At 37.0% G+C, this 17,858-nt stretch overlaps 1 protein-coding gene across 2 annotated transcripts; it reads left to right on the top strand.

Moving 5' to 3' along the window:
• The first annotated feature begins 5,449 nt into the window (after positions 1 to 5,449).
• LOC122981474 (angiotensin II receptor-associated protein) lies at positions 5,450 to 16,073 on the top strand. Of its 2 annotated transcripts, XR_006403246.1 has the most exons (6): positions 5,450 to 5,617; positions 6,741 to 6,775; positions 6,983 to 7,091; positions 8,219 to 8,429; positions 11,443 to 11,595; positions 13,023 to 13,149. XR_006403246.1 is itself a non-coding variant. In XM_044350217.1 (5 exons), exons 1-5 carry the CDS (start codon positions 5,591 to 5,593, stop codon positions 13,142 to 13,144), a joined length of 504 nt encoding a protein of 167 aa, XP_044206152.1. In that variant the 5' UTR covers positions 5,452 to 5,590; the 3' UTR covers positions 13,145 to 16,073. The 2 variants fall into 2 exon arrangements, 1 of the variants encoding a protein (XP_044206152.1); XM_044350217.1 differs by lacking the exon at positions 11,443 to 11,595 and having other exon boundaries at positions 5,452 to 5,617; positions 13,023 to 16,073.
• The last annotated feature ends 1,785 nt before the right edge of the window (positions 16,074 to 17,858 follow it).

Below are 17,858 nucleotides of genomic sequence, written 5' to 3' on the forward strand. Positions count from 1 at the left end.
GGAAGAGGTATTCAGATCCTTTACTTAAGTAAAAATATACCAGTACAACCATGTAAAAATACTCCATTACAAGTGCAGCATTCCAAATCCTAAGTAATCCTACTTAAGTAAAAGCATTACCAGCAAAATGTACCAAAAGTGTTAAAATTACAAGCAGACATTGTACAAAGAAAATGATTGATTACTTCTGTTATGAAATACCTATTTCGGCCTGAACAGAACACAGCATGTGGCTGGAGGTAAATGAGCTGCTGTTTTGACGAAGGGCAAGCGCTTTAATGGCTTGTTTCACACATCTGTTAAAATGTCCCTGCCTTCGTTATCTTACAATTCAGTTGATGTTTTGGGGAAGAGAGAAATTCTTCAGAATGATGCAAAGAAATACAAATTATGATATTGGTATTAGAAAGATCCATGTGACCTTTTCTCAGAACTGATTTTGTCACATAAACCTTTTCAGTTGTCTAAGGCGCCATCTGTCTCCATGAAATGGACGCTGCAAATTTGAAGCTTATTATCTCCCGACTGATCTGAACTGTGTGAGAACCTTTTAATGCAAAGCTTACGACACATTAGAGTAAGTGCAAGCAATAACATTCACCGTGTCTATGATCCGAACACACGAGCCTCTGAAAATCTATCCATATCAATATTTGATTAGCTGGAGAAAGTACCACTCATTTTTCTTCCCTAACCAGCAGCTCAGTTGGACTGTGATTGTGCCATCCTGATTTACGGCCGCAGAATAAAAGCAGCAGTGATGTATTTTTAATACTTACCTCTGACAGAGTGCTCTAGTGGAGTACCCTGTTGGCCAGCAGCCAGCGGAGTGATAGATTACGCGCAGCCACATCCCGGCAGAGCTGCAGCTTCACATCAACAGCACCATGAAGGCACTTCTACCTTTCTTGTGGCCTCCTTTAAGTAATTAATTACCAAAGTTTCTATCCTAACTTTTTAAGATTAGGGCACTCTCTAAAGGACACAGGTACAACAGTGAGAGCGATTTACATACGAGTGAACAAAGCTGAGAGAAATGCTGCAGTCTCTTTACAGCGTCAGAGACAATAAAAATAAACCCATAAACCATTTAATGAGAAGGAAATTGGGTATTGAAAATAGATACAATGTGTACAAATGACGAGTGGAAGATGGATATTGAACACAATCTGTGTAGCATTACATTTATGAGTCTGCCAGTCACTTGTGACATCTGTCACTGCAGGTTAGGACATAAAAAGGATCATTTATTTGCAATTACATTAGTTGCTCCTGGAATTGCTTTTCCTCCGGTGGTTAAAGACATTACAACTCAAATTAAATAATGTCCATCTGTCACACCACAATCTCATTTTGAAACACATACATACAAACACAGAATATTAAGGCTGCTAAATTAATCTCTGATGTGTTTGAAAGGATAAATACTTCAGAGAGAGAGAGAAAGGTCTTGAATCATGGGCTGTCACGGGGATCAGAGGTCACCAGGAGGTCAGGGTTCACACCAGCTATGTGAGTGTAAGAGCCATCTGCCATGCTTGAGGCATACATACAATGGATCATCTCCTTTAAGAAATAAGTGGACAGAAAGTGCAAAGGGATGAATCAGAGTGTGTCTGATTGTAGAAAGAAAAAAATTACCAAGGGTGCATTTCACATTAGCATTTTAAAGACTTGGTTGTTGCCCGTTTCCACGGTGACTTACAGTGAGTTCAAGAGCTAAATGTGCTTAAATCTCATGACTGACACCATTTTGAATAAGCAATCGTGAGGAGGGCAAATGTCATTCACAGTACTCAGAAGTGACTAATATTTCATGATTTTGTGCATTTAGCAAAGTGAGCTGTGAAGCCCCAAAACAAAGAGAAAGTAGGAAAATTATACAATATTGGGCAAAAGTTTTAGGCACGTTATATGTTTAGATTCCTATCCATTATGCAATACCATGAAGGAGGCATCTGATTGGCAGGGGTGTGCCCGAATACAAATATATTTTTTGGCAAAGCACAAATAGTGTTTTGTTTTGGGTTTTTTTTTACGAATATTTGTTTCATACAAATATTTTAAAAATGATTTGTCTTCAGGATGAAATACCAGATCGCATGTCGGTTACATCGCTATGTCAATCTCTCTCCTCTGCTCTGTTGTTACGTCGATCAGCAGGTCTCAACGAGGGGAGTCACATCCACCTGCTACATGACGCTCATTTCCTAATATGGACATCACTCCCAGAGTTGGGGGTGTTCAACGGTGATAAAGCTGAGCTACTGACATACACAAAATGCTCCCAAGGGTCTCTCCATAACCTGTTGTTCCCCTTCTCCTTTCCACAAAGTTAGGTTGTAAAAATAGGCAATACATGAAAAGTGCAAAGCAATAATCGCCTCAAAATGACAGTGCAATAAAAACAAAAACAGGATTTTTAAGCCTCTTTCCACTTTTATTCGAATACAAATACAAATACAAATAATTTTGCGGCCTCAACAAATACAGATACAAATACAAATACTGGGCTTTCTGCACATCCCTACTGATTGTGCAGCATGACAACGACCCCAGAACTGTTGCAGAAAGAGTTCTGCAACAGTTGGTATGGCCCCCACAGAGCCCTGATCTCAACATCATGCAGTCAGTCTCTGTTACATGAAGAGACAGAAGCAACTGAGACACCTAAATCCACAGAAGAACTATGGCAAATTCTCCAAAATGCTTGTAAAAACCTACCTACCAAGTACGAAAAACTGTGTGCAAGTATACTTAGGAGAACTGGTGCTGTTTTAAAGGTAAAGCATGGTTACAGCAAATATTTATTTCTGTTTTTGTTTATTGCAATTTGAAAGCATCCTCACTTTACTTTTAGTGCCTAAAACCTTGGCACAGTACTGTATATAGATATAAAGGTATAGGTATAGTATATATAGAGACATATCTGTATAGTATATGTTAACATAAACAGGAGTATGAACATTGATTCTTCACTTTGAGAATAGAAGTTTTACATACAGTATAATCATAATTCATAGGTCCACCTACTAGCTTTTTCCAGTGCTCTCAACCAGGAGTTTGTTTAGTTGTCAAGGAGATGATTCAGTTGCTAAGATGTGACCTTAGGAAAAACTTTGGCCATATGATAACAGGTGGGAGTATAATCAGGTGAGAGGAAGATGGAGTGATACACTGAGTTTTCAGATCATTTTTATTTTATTTGTATTTATTTATTATTTATTTCATTTTATTTCATATTTCATAAGGTGAAGTATTTACTCTCTCTGCACTATTGGAAAGGAGTGAATAAGTGTGTTTTGAAATCTGGAGGGGGAACAATGAAGGTGAAAATCCCATATCCACCAGCCCTGAGCCTTTTCAAACATAAAAATGGATTGCAAGTCTGTGAACACTTGCCGTACAATTTCTATTAAATGATAATTCTGTTTCATTACAACTTAGATCTTATTTTTATAGTTTTGAGGTGCTGAGATCTGTCTGATTGTCTAACTGAATTGTTACAATGTTGCTGTGTTTCCAGATCCAAGCAATTTCTTTGGTGAGTGCAATGTTATCATATCCAATAGAAATGATGGCTGATACCATAAAAATAAGACCCAAGTTGTTACAAACTGGAATCATGCGTTAATGGGCATCTATCACACAACTCTTATTGATTTCTTCTTCTTGTAAATGTGCTGCTGCAGTTGTATGTCTTCCTTAGAAAAGAGATAATGATTCTAATGAGATACAATGAGATAAGATAAAACACACTCCCCAGGAGGAGAGTGACTGTTAAAGGTAAAACAATAATGCATTTGATTGATCACTAGAAATCAATAGGAGTCATCCTCTGGTGACCATGAATCCATACTAAATTTCATGGTAATCTGAGCTGTAGTTGTTGAAATACAGTATATTGCATGAGATAAACAAAGCATTGAAATGTTGGGAGAAAATCATCAGTCTTTGAAAAACCTTAATCAGCCAAAGCCAACAAAATGCGCCATCAGCCTGAAAATGGTTACTTCCCCCAAAGTAAGATTTGGTTTGAAATCTGAGTCAATCTGTATGTGTTACCAACCAATTTACTGACCTTAACCTAAACTAGCCTTAATGTTGCTCAAAGTAGACCAACTACTTCTCCAGAAACACTCATCTGTCCAGGAAAGGCTGCAGTCCATGTATGTTGAGGCTGCTGTTGGCGGAGATATTTTAATCGATTTGGTATCTGGTCGGTCTGTTGATTGGTGCAACACTTTGGTCCAGGCCGAAATATCTCAACAACTATTAGATGGATTGTCATGAAATTTTACAGATCCCCAGAGAATGAATCCTACTTACTGTGGTGATCCTCTGACTTTTTATTTAGCATCACCATGAGGTTGACATTTGTGGATTTGAGAGATATGTCTTGATAGTTATTAGTTACCATTAAAATTTAGCACAGACATTCATGTTCACTTCAAGATTAATTTAAAAACTTTGGTGATTCCAACTTTTCATCTAGCGCAGGTTAATATTTTTATTTGTCCAATACTTTTATAGTTTATGGCATGACATTCCCGTCAGCCACAGCTGCACTTTGTGTTTAGCACTACTTTGCAAATGTTAGCATGCTAATATGCTAAAGAACATGGTAAACATTATACCTGCTAAACATCAACATGTTAGTATTGTCATTGTGAGCATGTTGCATGCTGAGATTAGGATAAATTCAAAGCACTGCTGTGCCTGAGTACAGCCTTACAGTGCTGCTAGTCAGTGCTGATGAAAACATAATGTCTGTGTTTAAAATCTAAAATGTTTTAGGGTTTAAGTTTTCCTTTATGGAGCTGGTTACCATTTTGATTAGTATTAGAGATGGAGTGCTGCTAGAAATGATTCTGACTGAAATTGTTCAAAAACTACAGCCTACATCATTAATTTAAACATATTGGTGCTTGTGTCAAACTTCAAAAGCCTCTTCTAGTGAAATTCTTCTCTTCAGTCACATTTTAAATCAATCTGCTGCAGGCACAAAGCTACGGCCATTACAACCGTCACAAAATGTGTTGCATGCCATGTTATTTTGTTTGAGTGACAAGTAAAAATAGTAATAGTAAAATACTGAATTTAAATCACATGAATATCTTTTTTACATTTTATATGTTTTTTTTTTATTATTTTATCTGTGAGTTTAACTGAGCAGATTTTTATCTTTTAATGTTCAATCAGACATGCTACATTCCTGATCATTCATAGTGAACCACTGGAGGGACACCGCACTCACTGAACGCTGCAAATTAAAAAAAAAAAAGAAACTGTGACCAATGTTGATGCTCATGTGGTTTCCTTTTTCTGAGGGGGTGAAGGCATGGGTGGGGGGTGGAGGGTGGGGGTTGGGGGGGAGGGAGGGTGGGAGAGGTGAGGGTAGGAGTCACATGGGAAAGAGTCAGGCTGCTGTCACATGGTTTGTGTTTGCAGGCTGAGCTCTGAGGGGAGGAGGAGTCTTGCAGAGAAGTTTGTGCAAGAGAAAACCTACAGTGTTTGTTCATGTGGCCCTCAACAAGTTGAAGCACTGAATCGGATCAAGGTAGAGCTGCTTTGACCAAACAGCCTTATTATGGAAATCCCTGCCATAAATCTAAAGGTGAGGTTGCTATTTACTTCATTTTAATGCTGGAAGTCTTTATGATAGCCTGTTTTTGTAAAGTGTTTAACAAAGACTGGTGTTAACATTGATGTTGATGTAAACTTTGTTGCTCAATTCTCCTTGGAATTTCTTCTGTGAGTAATACCTACCTCAGCTTGAGACACACATGACATTTGTGCTTGTGTTTTTGTGGTAAAGTGGTAAAAAAGTTATTTAGGGGAGTGTGAAACTATACAGACTTTTTTTTCTGCGATTTCAGCAGAACTGTGGACAGAGTATAACATTGTGAGAAACAGCAACATAGTGATGAATCTGCTATAAGAAATTAATTATGAAACAAAAACTGATATAGAGTCTACTCGGTGCTAGAAGCGGAAAGAAGTGGCTCTATAACTCATTACATTACCCAATATCTTGTCAGTTATTGACAATTGCGTCACTTGTTATGTTTAGGCATACAAGGGTGAATTGATGCCTTTAATGAATGATTCTCACGCACGTCATGTTGCAACCATTAAAGGAAACATCATTTAATTAAATAATGCAATTTGTTGCTACTTTCAAAGACAATTGAAATTGTTCAAAACCACTTGTATTCAAAACTTAAACTTGTGATTTTAAAAGAAGAAAAGGAAGAAATGTAAATGTACCTCAGGCTGTGATATTCTGTGCAAGATGGTGCAATTTCTAATTCATAATTTGGGTACAAAAAAATTCAAACCAGCAATCTGTGGAGCCATGATATCAGCCATCCTGATGCAGCTTTATATTTTATATCAGATGAAAATTAATCATTAACGCTTCATGAGGTTTCTTGATTTGTCATTTGAGGATGTAACTATTGATTATTGACATTATTTCCCAGAATGATGTGTGACAGATTCAAATGTGTTGTTTTGTCCAACCAACTTCCAAAACTCAGAAGACATTCAATTAACAATGATATAAAACAGAGAAAAGCAGGAAATCTGCACAGTGAAGAAGCTGGAACCAGGGAATGTTTGGAGTTTTTGGTCTGCAAATGATTATTTTTCTGTCAATTGAATAATCATCCCAGCTTAAAAGGTCCTTAACGATTCTCAATGTCTTTTCAACACTTGTCTTTTGTTCTCTGTCATAGGCCATAGTACTGGTGCACTGGCTGCTTACAGTATGGTGAGTGTGAGTGCGAGCACATCTCTTTTTCTTCACAAACTTGAGGAATTTCTCTCCTCTTCTGGCACCTTACACACAAACACATGCTCACACAGAGACTGACTCACAATTTTGATTCAGGCCTACAGTACTTTTTAACATCCACTTCCTGTACTTTATGTAATCAAACATTATTCCTGGAGTGTGTAAAGTATATGTTTGCTGCAGGGGATGCATGGCGTGGCTGCCCAGCTCCTTTGCTTGGGGGAACTTCACTGTTTTTGCCATCGGGGTCTGGGCGATTGCACAGAGGGACTCGATCGACGCTGTGCTCATGGTGAGTCCTTGCCTTTATTCCTTCACACATGCTGTAATCTTACCATCATGTGACACGTACAGGAGTCTAAATCACAGCACTGCGTATCCGTGCTAAACTATTTGTCTGTGGAATCTAGGCCAATCTGTGAGCATCGCTTTGAGAAAGATAGCCCTCTCTTAATTCAGCACAGAGTACAGTAGCTGTGCCTTTCAGAGTGTGTCAGATCGCCACACTGGCTGTGAAGGCGTGTCACATGCCAGACAAATGCACCACAGTGAGAGTTTGGAGTGAGGACATAGCCACAGTTTCTTGCTCAATGACACATTTGACATTAATAGATTTGGAGTGTCACTGGATTGAAGCTATGACACCTATTGCCATCAGGGAGCCTTTTGCCTTTTGTGATTTAAAGTCCAGTGTTACTTTTTCTGACAGCCAAGGTCCCTGAGGGAAGGTCCTTGTGGACTGAGTTGGCAATAAAGAGAAAAGAAAATTGACAAAATAACTAATAAACAGGGTTCTTTGTGGTTCATAATGCATCTATCTTCAAAGTCAAATCATCCATTCTCTCATTCACTGGATCTGGGAGATAGTCCTGCTTCTTCATGTGCTGTGAAGCCTACTGCATGTTTTTTTTTTTTTTTTTTTTTTTTAGCATTAACTCCAATATCTGTAAAGTGTTTAAAGTGAGTTCAGTGTATCTTTTCAAGTGTCAACTAGTCACATATTTAAGTTACATTTCTGGCTTTTGAAGAATTATTTCTGATGCTAATGACTGTCCTAGATGATATGATAATGATGATGATACACATACAGTACACTTCAAAGAGTTGATCATCATCAAAAAGCCAAAGGTGTTTTCTATTCCTTCTTTCTTCTTCACTGCCTGCAATCGTCAGTATGACATTCTGGCATCACATTTTTACAGTGTGTGTTTTTTCTCTCGTTTCTCTTCAGAAAGCTGTTTTCTTCAGCATTAGAGTTACTTTATTTTCCACACATAGTACTGTATGTTGCAAGGAATCTTTTCCATGCAGCATAATGTTCCATCGCTGACATATACAATAAGTCGAAAAAACTGATATACCATGTGTGTCCATTAAGACAAGACGTCTGTCTCTGTCTTTTGTCCTTTCCTCTTGCAGTTTCTGATGGGGATGACCGTGACGATATTGACTGACATCATCCATTTTGGGATCTATTACCCATTGAATGACTTCGCTGCAGAAAGGGGACGTGACGTGTTTCGCTTCAGCGCAGGGATGGCCATCCTCAGTCTGCTACTCAAACCTGCGTCCTGCTTCTTCGTCTACCAAATGTACCGGGAACGTGGAGGAGATTACAACGTCAACTTTGGTGAGTGGCCCCAGATGTTTCTCACTCATTCAAGTACAGTAACATAAGGAGATTCTGGGCCTCTGAAGATGTTGTCATGTGCCACTGAGGATGATTATGAAGAAGGGTTCATACAATGCAGATTTTAGCTCTGGCTGCTTCCAAAAATTAGATTTTTACAGTGGAAAATGATTGTATCTTCCAATAATTTGGAAATCAACTGAGCATGATCTAATTCCATTTCGAGAAGCAGATGACCCAAAAAAAAATGACTGAACTCAGGGTTTCATCTTGCAAGATCACAGTCTAGTTTAATTTGGAACCAGTGAAGAAAATAATCTAAAATATCTCAGGTTTCCCACTCCATACAAAATAAACATGAGTATGACCAAAGCTGGAGGTACAGTGTGATGCATGTGTCCAGGGGGTGCTTTGAGATTCCCCTCCATGTTGTTTTATGCTGTTTGTCATGAAAGGCTTGCCAAGTGCAGCACAAACTGGGAAGACTCTGTGCTAAACCACTGGCAGATGATTCCACAGTCAAAGTAATTAGTTACAGTCACAAGACTTTAAATGCAGTGAAATATCTGAGCTGCAGTTTGGCCGGGGCAAGCAAATCATTTATCCACGAGTTGTTTATAACATTTATGTCCCATCCCGGCCACCAATTTGACTCAGGTTTATTCTGCATGACGGAACATTATAGATCCATGCGATGTGAAAAACGTATGATCTGGCATGGGAGCAAAATAGCTCAGAAGTGATGTGAAAATAGACACAGATAGAATTTGTACTGGAGCAACATGTTTGTCCACAGAAATAGAGATTTTGTGATGTTATTGACCGTTGAGTGTATAGCTCTCTCCTTGTGGGCAAACAGATGATAAATACACTTCTTCCATTGACTAGTCAGGAGATACTGAAGATGTGTTCTTTGATTAGCCGTGTGTGGTCATTGATTTGTGGACTTGGACTCACTACGCTGAGAGCGGCTCCATCAGAAATCCCACCGAGCTGTGACGTCTGCTGGACTCGTAAATCCTACGAAATGTTACTCATCTATTTGGATTAAACAGAGGTGGTTGTATTCATCATTTGTTGTGTTTGATTTGATGGTGGCAGTGAGGAGAATGGCTCCACGTAGGGACAGTCAGCTTTTCTTGTCCTCTTGCCCAGATGTGCTCAGTGTTTGGCTTTACAAAAGGTACACCAAATAGAATGATAAAAGCAAACATGGAGATGGGGGGTATAATGCTAAAAAGACTTATTTTTAGCTTTCAGCTTAAATAGTAATTTACACACTGGGGAAAGTAATGTAATTTCTCCTGCACTGCCATGAAGCACTGCCGTTGACAAAATCTCGTGATTTGTATGTTTGAGAGTAATTGAATATTGATGAATCGTCACATACACACAGCAGGTGTATCCATTAGACTGTGTAGCGACGTGTAGTGACAGATGAATGTAGCTAATGTTGATTTCACACAATGCTTGTTTTAATTGCTGTCTGATTGCGTAGCTGGCATTAACATGGTTCCCTGCTGCACTCAGCACTCTGGGAAGCAGAGGCAATCAGGTGCATCTGAGTGAATTGTTGATTCAGGTATTCAGGGCTCCCTGTGTTTTAATTGCCGGCCCTGTTCTGTCATTTAAATCATTTTGTGGTTGTGTATTTGGTTTTACTCATATGTTTGCTTGATACAATAAAGGCTGCAAGACCGAGAAATCGCATATTTTAGCAATCGTAACTAGGCGTGGCAGTTTCTGTCAAGCGTTGGATTTCGCAGCATGCTGAAGCAGTGAGCATGGGGCTGTAGTGAGAATGATAGTCGATATAGTTTAAGGTTCTTTTGTCTTTTTGAGGCTTTTAGCAAAAAACACAACAGCAGAACTGTGAGGAATGGATTAAACTGTGTGTTTGTCTGCTGTACAAGAAGCAGCAAACTAGCTTACTACCTTCAGTGGCAACATGAACCACTTCTAAAGCTAAGATTTAGCTTGTCTAGGGTTGCAACTAATGATTATTTTCATTATCAATTAATCTGTCAGTTATTTTGTCGATTAATTGGTTGGTCATATGGTCTATAAAATGTCAGAAAATGATGAAAATTGTCAATCGTTTTCAATACCCAAGATGAAATCTCAAATGTCTTGTTTTGTCCCAACAGCCAACAACCCAAAGATATTTAGTTTATTATCGTAGAAGACTAATGAAACCAGGAAATATTCACATCTAAGAAGCTGGAAGAAGAGATTTTTAGTATTTTTCTTTAAAAATGGCTCAGAACGATAAATCAATTATCAAAATAGTTAATCGACTAATTGTTGCAACTCTTAGCTTATCATCATCAAACTACTTACAAGTGACATTAGGAAAAGCTCTGTTCATGACTGTCACATCCACTGTGAGATGCTAAAATCTGCAGGAAAATCAACAGTCACCAGCCATGAATGAGAAGTCTGATTTTTGTCTCCTTCTGCCTGAAATGGTGCACCCCATTGTTTCAAGAATTACCACTAATTTCGAGTGCCCTAATCTTCCACCATTATCACTGTAAACACAAACATGAAATGTGCTACATCAGAAAGCTTGATATGCATAGCAACAGTAACTAAGGGGGGTCGAGCCTTAGCAATTGAACATTCTCAGTCAATTATTGTGAAATTCTCATGTGTAAGAATTTATCAAAATTTAATAAATTTCGCTGTTCTTTTCTTGCATGCCATTATCTGTAACAGTCTGTCCTGCTGTTTGTCACACTGCACTGTCATGTTTTTTCTAAGTGAACTCTCGTGATGTCTTGTTATTCCTGTCATGATTTCATCATTTGTCTCTTTTCTTTTCTTTTCTTTTCTTTTCTTTTCTTTTCTTTTCTTTTCTTTTCTTTTCTTTTCTTTTCTTTTCTTCTCTTCTTCTTCTTCTTCTTCTTCTTCTTCTTCTTCTTCTTCTTCTTCTTCTTCTTCTACTTCTTCTTCTACTTCTTCTTCTTCTTCTTCTTCTTCTTCTTCTTCTTCTTATCTGCTGCCCTCTCAGACCTAGAGACATCTGTGGACAGTCGATGCACTACGGATAGTGCTGACAGTGCCTTTATTGGCCGCCGCTATTGATTCCTGGCCTCTTCCTTTTTACCGTTTCTGTCCTCCAATCATCCTCTTCCATCCTCTTCCATCCTCTTCCATGCAGGAAGTAAGATTACCAATCAGGCTGCAGGACAAAAAGACTTTTTTTTTCTTGACATTTCTTTCCCAATTGTTATTTTGTTCATGTGTTTTTGTCCATCTTCCTTTTTGTATTTATGTATGTGCATCTTTCTTCTCATCTGTCTGTTGCATCAGTCCTTATTACCTTCCAATATCTACCTGCATAGATCTGTTTGTCAGCACTGTCTGTTTGTATTCATATCTATTGTATTATATGTGTTTATATGTTTTTGCAAGTTTGCATCTATGTATTATTCATATCTTTACTCTCCAGACACCTCATTTGTGCTTGTGTCTTCTTGTTTGCATATATTTAAGGCAGAGCTGCCTGATAGTGCACATCCTCAAATGAGCCTAATTAAAGTCAACATAATGTTGACTCATAATAGACAATGATTGTGACATGTTTGTTTGCTTAGGCTGCATTTTATACTTAGGAAAAAGACATGTGATTTAAGATTTGTTGAGCTCAGCATAATGCAGTCCTTTTAGAGTTATTTGTATATTTTTATGCTTTAAAATAAAATGTAATAAATATCACAGTTGCATGAGTAAAAATAATATATTTCTTTCAAATAATCAAAACCTTCCGCAATGAGATTAGCAGCATTAATTAACATAACATGTTTATCACAATAATGGGACTCTGGACCATGCAGAGGTAAGAGTGTGTGCCATTTGTATTCTGGCCATGACAGAGTTGGGGCTGTTTGCTGTAGAGCTTCATGGGGAGTCCTATAAGACATTTCAGATGGATTATGTCAGTATACTGCCTTCATAGAATTAACTATAAAGTAAATGTGAAGTATAATGCACCCAGGAACTTGTATGAACAGGTTTTCAGTGTAAACAGTTCCAAAGATTATGGATTACTTGTTTGTTTAAACTCACATCAGGGTCACACTCCAATCTCAAATCATGCATGATGGTCTGTTCCTGGGGTCAAACTGTCCTCAAAGTAGCCACAGTACAATCAGTTCATCAGACTTCACTGTCAGAATGATGAAATGGGAGGAATTTCAGCACCACTCAGAGAGCCGGCTTGAACGTAATTTTCTGTTTTCTCAGTCCAGCATTCATCAGAGGCAGTGTGTCCTTTACTTAATATTGGCAAAGACAGTTTCCAAAAGTATAATCATTATTTATCCAGAGGGGGCCGGATGCTTGAGTCAAGATAACAAATCTGCTCAAATGTGTCATAAATCTATGTAGGAGAAATCAGTGTGAAAAACCTTTTTGAGGAAGGTTTTTTAGAAGCTTCCTAAGTATTACTTCTTTGCATGAGCAAGTTTAATATGTATATCAACAATAGTTGGTACTCCAAAACAGGGGCCCTGATTAGATATGATTATAAATCATACATTTGCATGGCAGGGGTTGTGTTTGTTGAAGACTTCTGGCTTGTCTCTGCAGGTTTCCCCTCTGTATCACGAAACAGAGATGCCTACCAGTCCATTGATCAACAGGATGAGTCTTCCAGCCCAGCAAATCCCTTCAACCAGGCCCAGGACAGCAAACCAGCCCGCACATACTGAGAGAGCCAGGCGGTGAAAAATGCAGTGTTTTCCTCTGACTTTTTATGCAGCAGTACAGTGCTTAGGGGCAATTTTAAAATCAATTCCACATCGCTCCCTGTGTTTTGTACAGTTGGTCTGCTGCAGATTGCAGCACTGAAAACAAATTGAATACTATTATAATGGTAAATCAAGAACTCTGTTTGGGATTTTAGAGTGAAATGTGGTGTAATCAAATCCATTTTAATGTCATATTTGCTCCAAAGGTGGTAATGTTTTTTTTGCTGAGCGGGCACATCACTGCTGAATAAATACAGAGGAAATACTGTTCTACCACTCCATGCTGTGTTACTGTCGTTGCCTCCTACTATTTTTAGTAGAGAGGTGTTGAATGGAACTGTTGTTTGTACGACAGTTTTGTCAGTTTGTATTTTTCCAAGTAAGTCATTTTTACAAATGTGGCACTTACAGACATTAAGAGTCTTGTCTGTTTCTCCTCGTGTTCTGTAAAACTACTTGCTCCTTGTATGTAATTATTAGTTTTCAATTAGTTTTTGCTGTATGGCACCGTAATGGTTAAAGCACAGGTCAGTTTTTTACGCAAGAGAACTGAGATGAATGTCAGTGTCATGCTGTACATGCTACTTTGTGCCTTTGTACTTTTTCATCTTATTAGAGCTGTGAAATCTTTTGACTGAGTTGAAAAGATGATGACCAAAATCGAGCAAGACCTTCATGGGAGCTTGTAGCTTGATGTTGATCAATGCAAAGTCATTATTAAGACTACTGTCACATCTAGCACTGTAACTATAAAAACACACATACAAACATGAGGATTTTTGAAAAAAAAAAAAATTGTAATGATCAAGAGCAATCCACTGTATAGATAAAGTTTTCTCTCAATTAAAACCATTTTAAATTGGTCATTTTTATACTTATTTTCAATACAAGTGAAGGGCCTGTAGGCTGTCATAAATACTCTTCTGTAAAACCTCTGTTTAAATAAAATACAGACCACATGCTGTAGCTGTTGATCTGCTCCTACTGTATAAAGCCAGGAGACATAAGCATGGCAGTTTTTTCACATTACAAATGTTAAATGAAGGATTTTAAACCCTGAAATGTTCACATTTCATATTAGCAGCAGCACATTGTTCATTCAGATCTGAAGGAAGTATGAACTTTCAGTTTTAATGTGCAAATTACGTAACCGTTATAGAGGTTAGAGTGCAAAGAAAGAGGATGTTGTACCTGCAGACTTATTATTGCATCATTTGGATCTTTTACAGTCAGTTCTCTTTTGAAAATGTTACAAGTTTGAAGTTCCTGTTTTGATATCACAGTGACCAACGTGACAAATGTGTGGTAACTACGTAGGTCACATGATGGTTATGTGAAATGATCACCATTGTAGTACCTTGGTTCTTTAGTCATATAGATCATACTAGGCACCTTATTTGCTTATATACCTCATGTATTTTTACTTCATTCAGTTAATGCACATGAGACACAGTAGTCAAGAGGACATAACACTTCTAGCTCCACACCCAGTCAGCCTTCAAGAGCCCCCTGCTAAATCACATTAACATTATGTCAATTTAATTGATAGAAGGGTCAGAATTCGCAACTGCAGTTTGTTGCACTTTGTATGACATTAGACAATAACCAAGCATGTGCTGCTTGTTGTTTGCAGATTATTGTGGATTGAAAAATACCTGCAAAAAGGTAACAAATTTGTTTTGTTAATGGAAAATAATGGTAACACGTACAGGTCCCTTAATTTTCTTATCTTCTTATTTCCTGGAAATTTTCAGAGCAGTTTGCAGGTACTTAATGGTTAATTTTAAGGACATTTTACAGAAAGGGTGGTGCAATTTGGTACAAATTATAAAAAGGGGAAAAAAGGTTACTTTAGTTGAGTTGTAGTTTCATATGTAGTTTTCAAAATTTTTCCAACAATTTCCTAAAAGTCATTTCTGTGTAACTGTCCATTCTTATGTAATTTGGGAAATACGCTCATTGAAGAGTTTTTAAGAAAGAATCTAATCTACCAATACTAACACAAACTAAGTATTTTCATTTATTAAGAATTTGTGCAAATTAACAACTAGGAACCTAAATATAATAAGTTTGTACTTATCAACTAAACCTACCTAACACTTTTTAACATTTTTTCCCATAATTTGTACCAAATTGCACCACCCTTTCAGTAAAATGTCCTACAAATTAACAGTTAAATACCTGCAAATTACATAAAATTCCAGGAATCTGTTATAAAATTAAAGGACCTGTAAAATAAAGCATTACTAAAATAATTTTTAAAAAAATAAAATTTTGCACTAGGAACACTGTAGGTATGAATAGGCAATTCACAGGGGTCTAATTAAGCTAAATGATGTCCTGTAATAGACTACTACAAAATAACACTGTACTGTGAAAAGTCATCATGTAGAGTTTAAACAAGTCTTATTATCTTGATATCTGTATTAAATATTATTTTTCTTGGAAACTGTAAAAATATCTACTAACGTGACAAGAAAATGTATCTCTTTTTCTCATATTGTTCAACAATCCTCGTCATGAGGTGGGCATATCCTAAAATAAGGCAGACATTGTAGCTGTAGTTGCTTCAGTTAAATGTTATTTATGCTCTGAGAACACAGCACAAGGCGAAATGATTTCTGAAAGATATTAACACTGTTACGACTACTATTGAAATCCAGTTTTCACTGAGTCAAGACTGTAAAAGAAAAATGAAAGATGTGGGCTGCATGTTTTCATGCTCTGCCTTTTTGGTTCTGATTTTTCAAAATTTTCTTTTTTCAGACTGATCATATGTCACAATTTGTTTTGGTTGTTGTGAGGCTTTTTCTTTTCAAGGTTGCTTCTGATTTGGAATTTTATGAGGCAAGTTTTACCTCTTCAAAATAAAGAAAAATGATGAAGAACATTTGTTGAATGAAACTTTATAGCTATAAAACCATATGCACAGCTTTACATTAAAACAGCATCTGAATGCTTGGTAATATGAAACATTTTGAGACTGACATGTCACACTCTGGTCCATGCAAGCTGCCATACAGTATTTTTCTCTCCCTATTCTTTTATGTATTTTTTCTTCTTTTTCTGCCACACACTCTGTTTATTCTCACCCTGCTCATCTCAGAAATGTCCTCTTGCCCTGCTTTTATTCATCTAACCAGACAAGACATTTATCTTCTTGCTTTTCTCACCCTCTACCTTATTTTGCAACCCACTGCTCATATTCCCACAGACATTTCACCTTCAGTTTGAACGCATATTCAATGAGTCCTAAAATTTGGTACAATTCACACCACAACAGCACCTGTGCACTTGATTTAAAATGTTAAAAATATGGGAAAAAAAGTCTCATAAAAGTGAAAGATTTATATTCTGTCTGCTGCTTCCCGCATTGCAAATATAACAAGAGTAATTAGAGTGATAATAATGTATGCACCTGGAATAAAACACACCTGATTTTCATATTTCATCCATACCCCGGGTGAGAACAAGTGCTCCCCAATAAATTATATAAAATATCAAAGTAGTACACACAGCTTGTGAATTTGCAGTCAAGGTCTCTGTCCCTGATGGCTTTCATTATTGCAAGGTGGTAACTCTGGTTGGTTTGAATGGTTTATTGTCCTCGAGTGTGTTGGGCTGTGGAGCTGTAAGCCCTTGAGGCAAGAGCCTTGTCATCTGTTTGTACAGTATATCGTGCCCCTTGGGCCTCTTAAAAAAACATAAATGGAAATTCTATTACTGCAATAGCAACAACAATCTCGTACACATCCATAAGCATAAACACATACTAACATTTCCCTGTACCAGGAAGACTGCACAGCAGAAACCAGTCATTTTAACTTATTTAAATTTTAGCAGCTTTTGAATTTTAGTTTTGACATCAGTCCCTTTGGATTAAAAAAAAAACAAAGGAAAAAAGGTACACATCCACCTTTTCTGTAAGCAACAAGTGTATGCTTATTGTGTGGCAGGCTGTCAAAAAGTGTTGAAGGAAATACAGTAATAATTATAATAAAGTGGATGCATATTAATGTACTTCTTTTAAAAAAAAAAATGTTTCAGATGTAGGCTGCAGAGGCGTTGAGATAAAACTTAATTTGTCAAAAACTATTTAATTAAAAACTGGAATGCATCACAAACTGACTCAATATACTTTCATTTAAAGATAATGTTTTATTTTAGGGGTCCGTAATTACAGAATAATATCCTAACTTTACTAGGAAGTTTAAAAGAAGTAATTATAGGAAAAACAGAGACAGTGTTCAATTAGTACACTTATAATTAATTAATTCTGATTAATTACTAGCTTAAACTCTTTTTGTCAGTGTGCAGCAGGTCAACTGAACATGCAAAAAATGTCTAAAATGTATGAAAGCATATACTTCAACTTTATATGGAAAATAAAATATAATTATCATCAAATACATAGTACTATCCAGGAAAGTTATAGGAAATTATTTGTAAATTATTCAAAAATTACAGACCCAAATAAATTGTTACCCTGTAATAATCAGACTTTATATAAGTTATAGTGAACAGTAGCACCAAACATAAACATAACAAACATAATTTAAAATAAACTAACTTTTGTTAGCTATAAAATATAGTTGACAGTGTTGAATTATCCACTTGACTCCTCTCTTTAAAAGAAACATTTCCAGTAAATAACAATAAGAAAGGTACAGTAACT

This window comes from Thunnus albacares, chromosome 4 (genome assembly GCF_914725855.1).
Source record: "Thunnus albacares chromosome 4, fThuAlb1.1, whole genome shotgun sequence".
NCBI lineage: Eukaryota > Metazoa > Chordata > Actinopteri > Scombriformes > Scombridae > Thunnus > Thunnus albacares.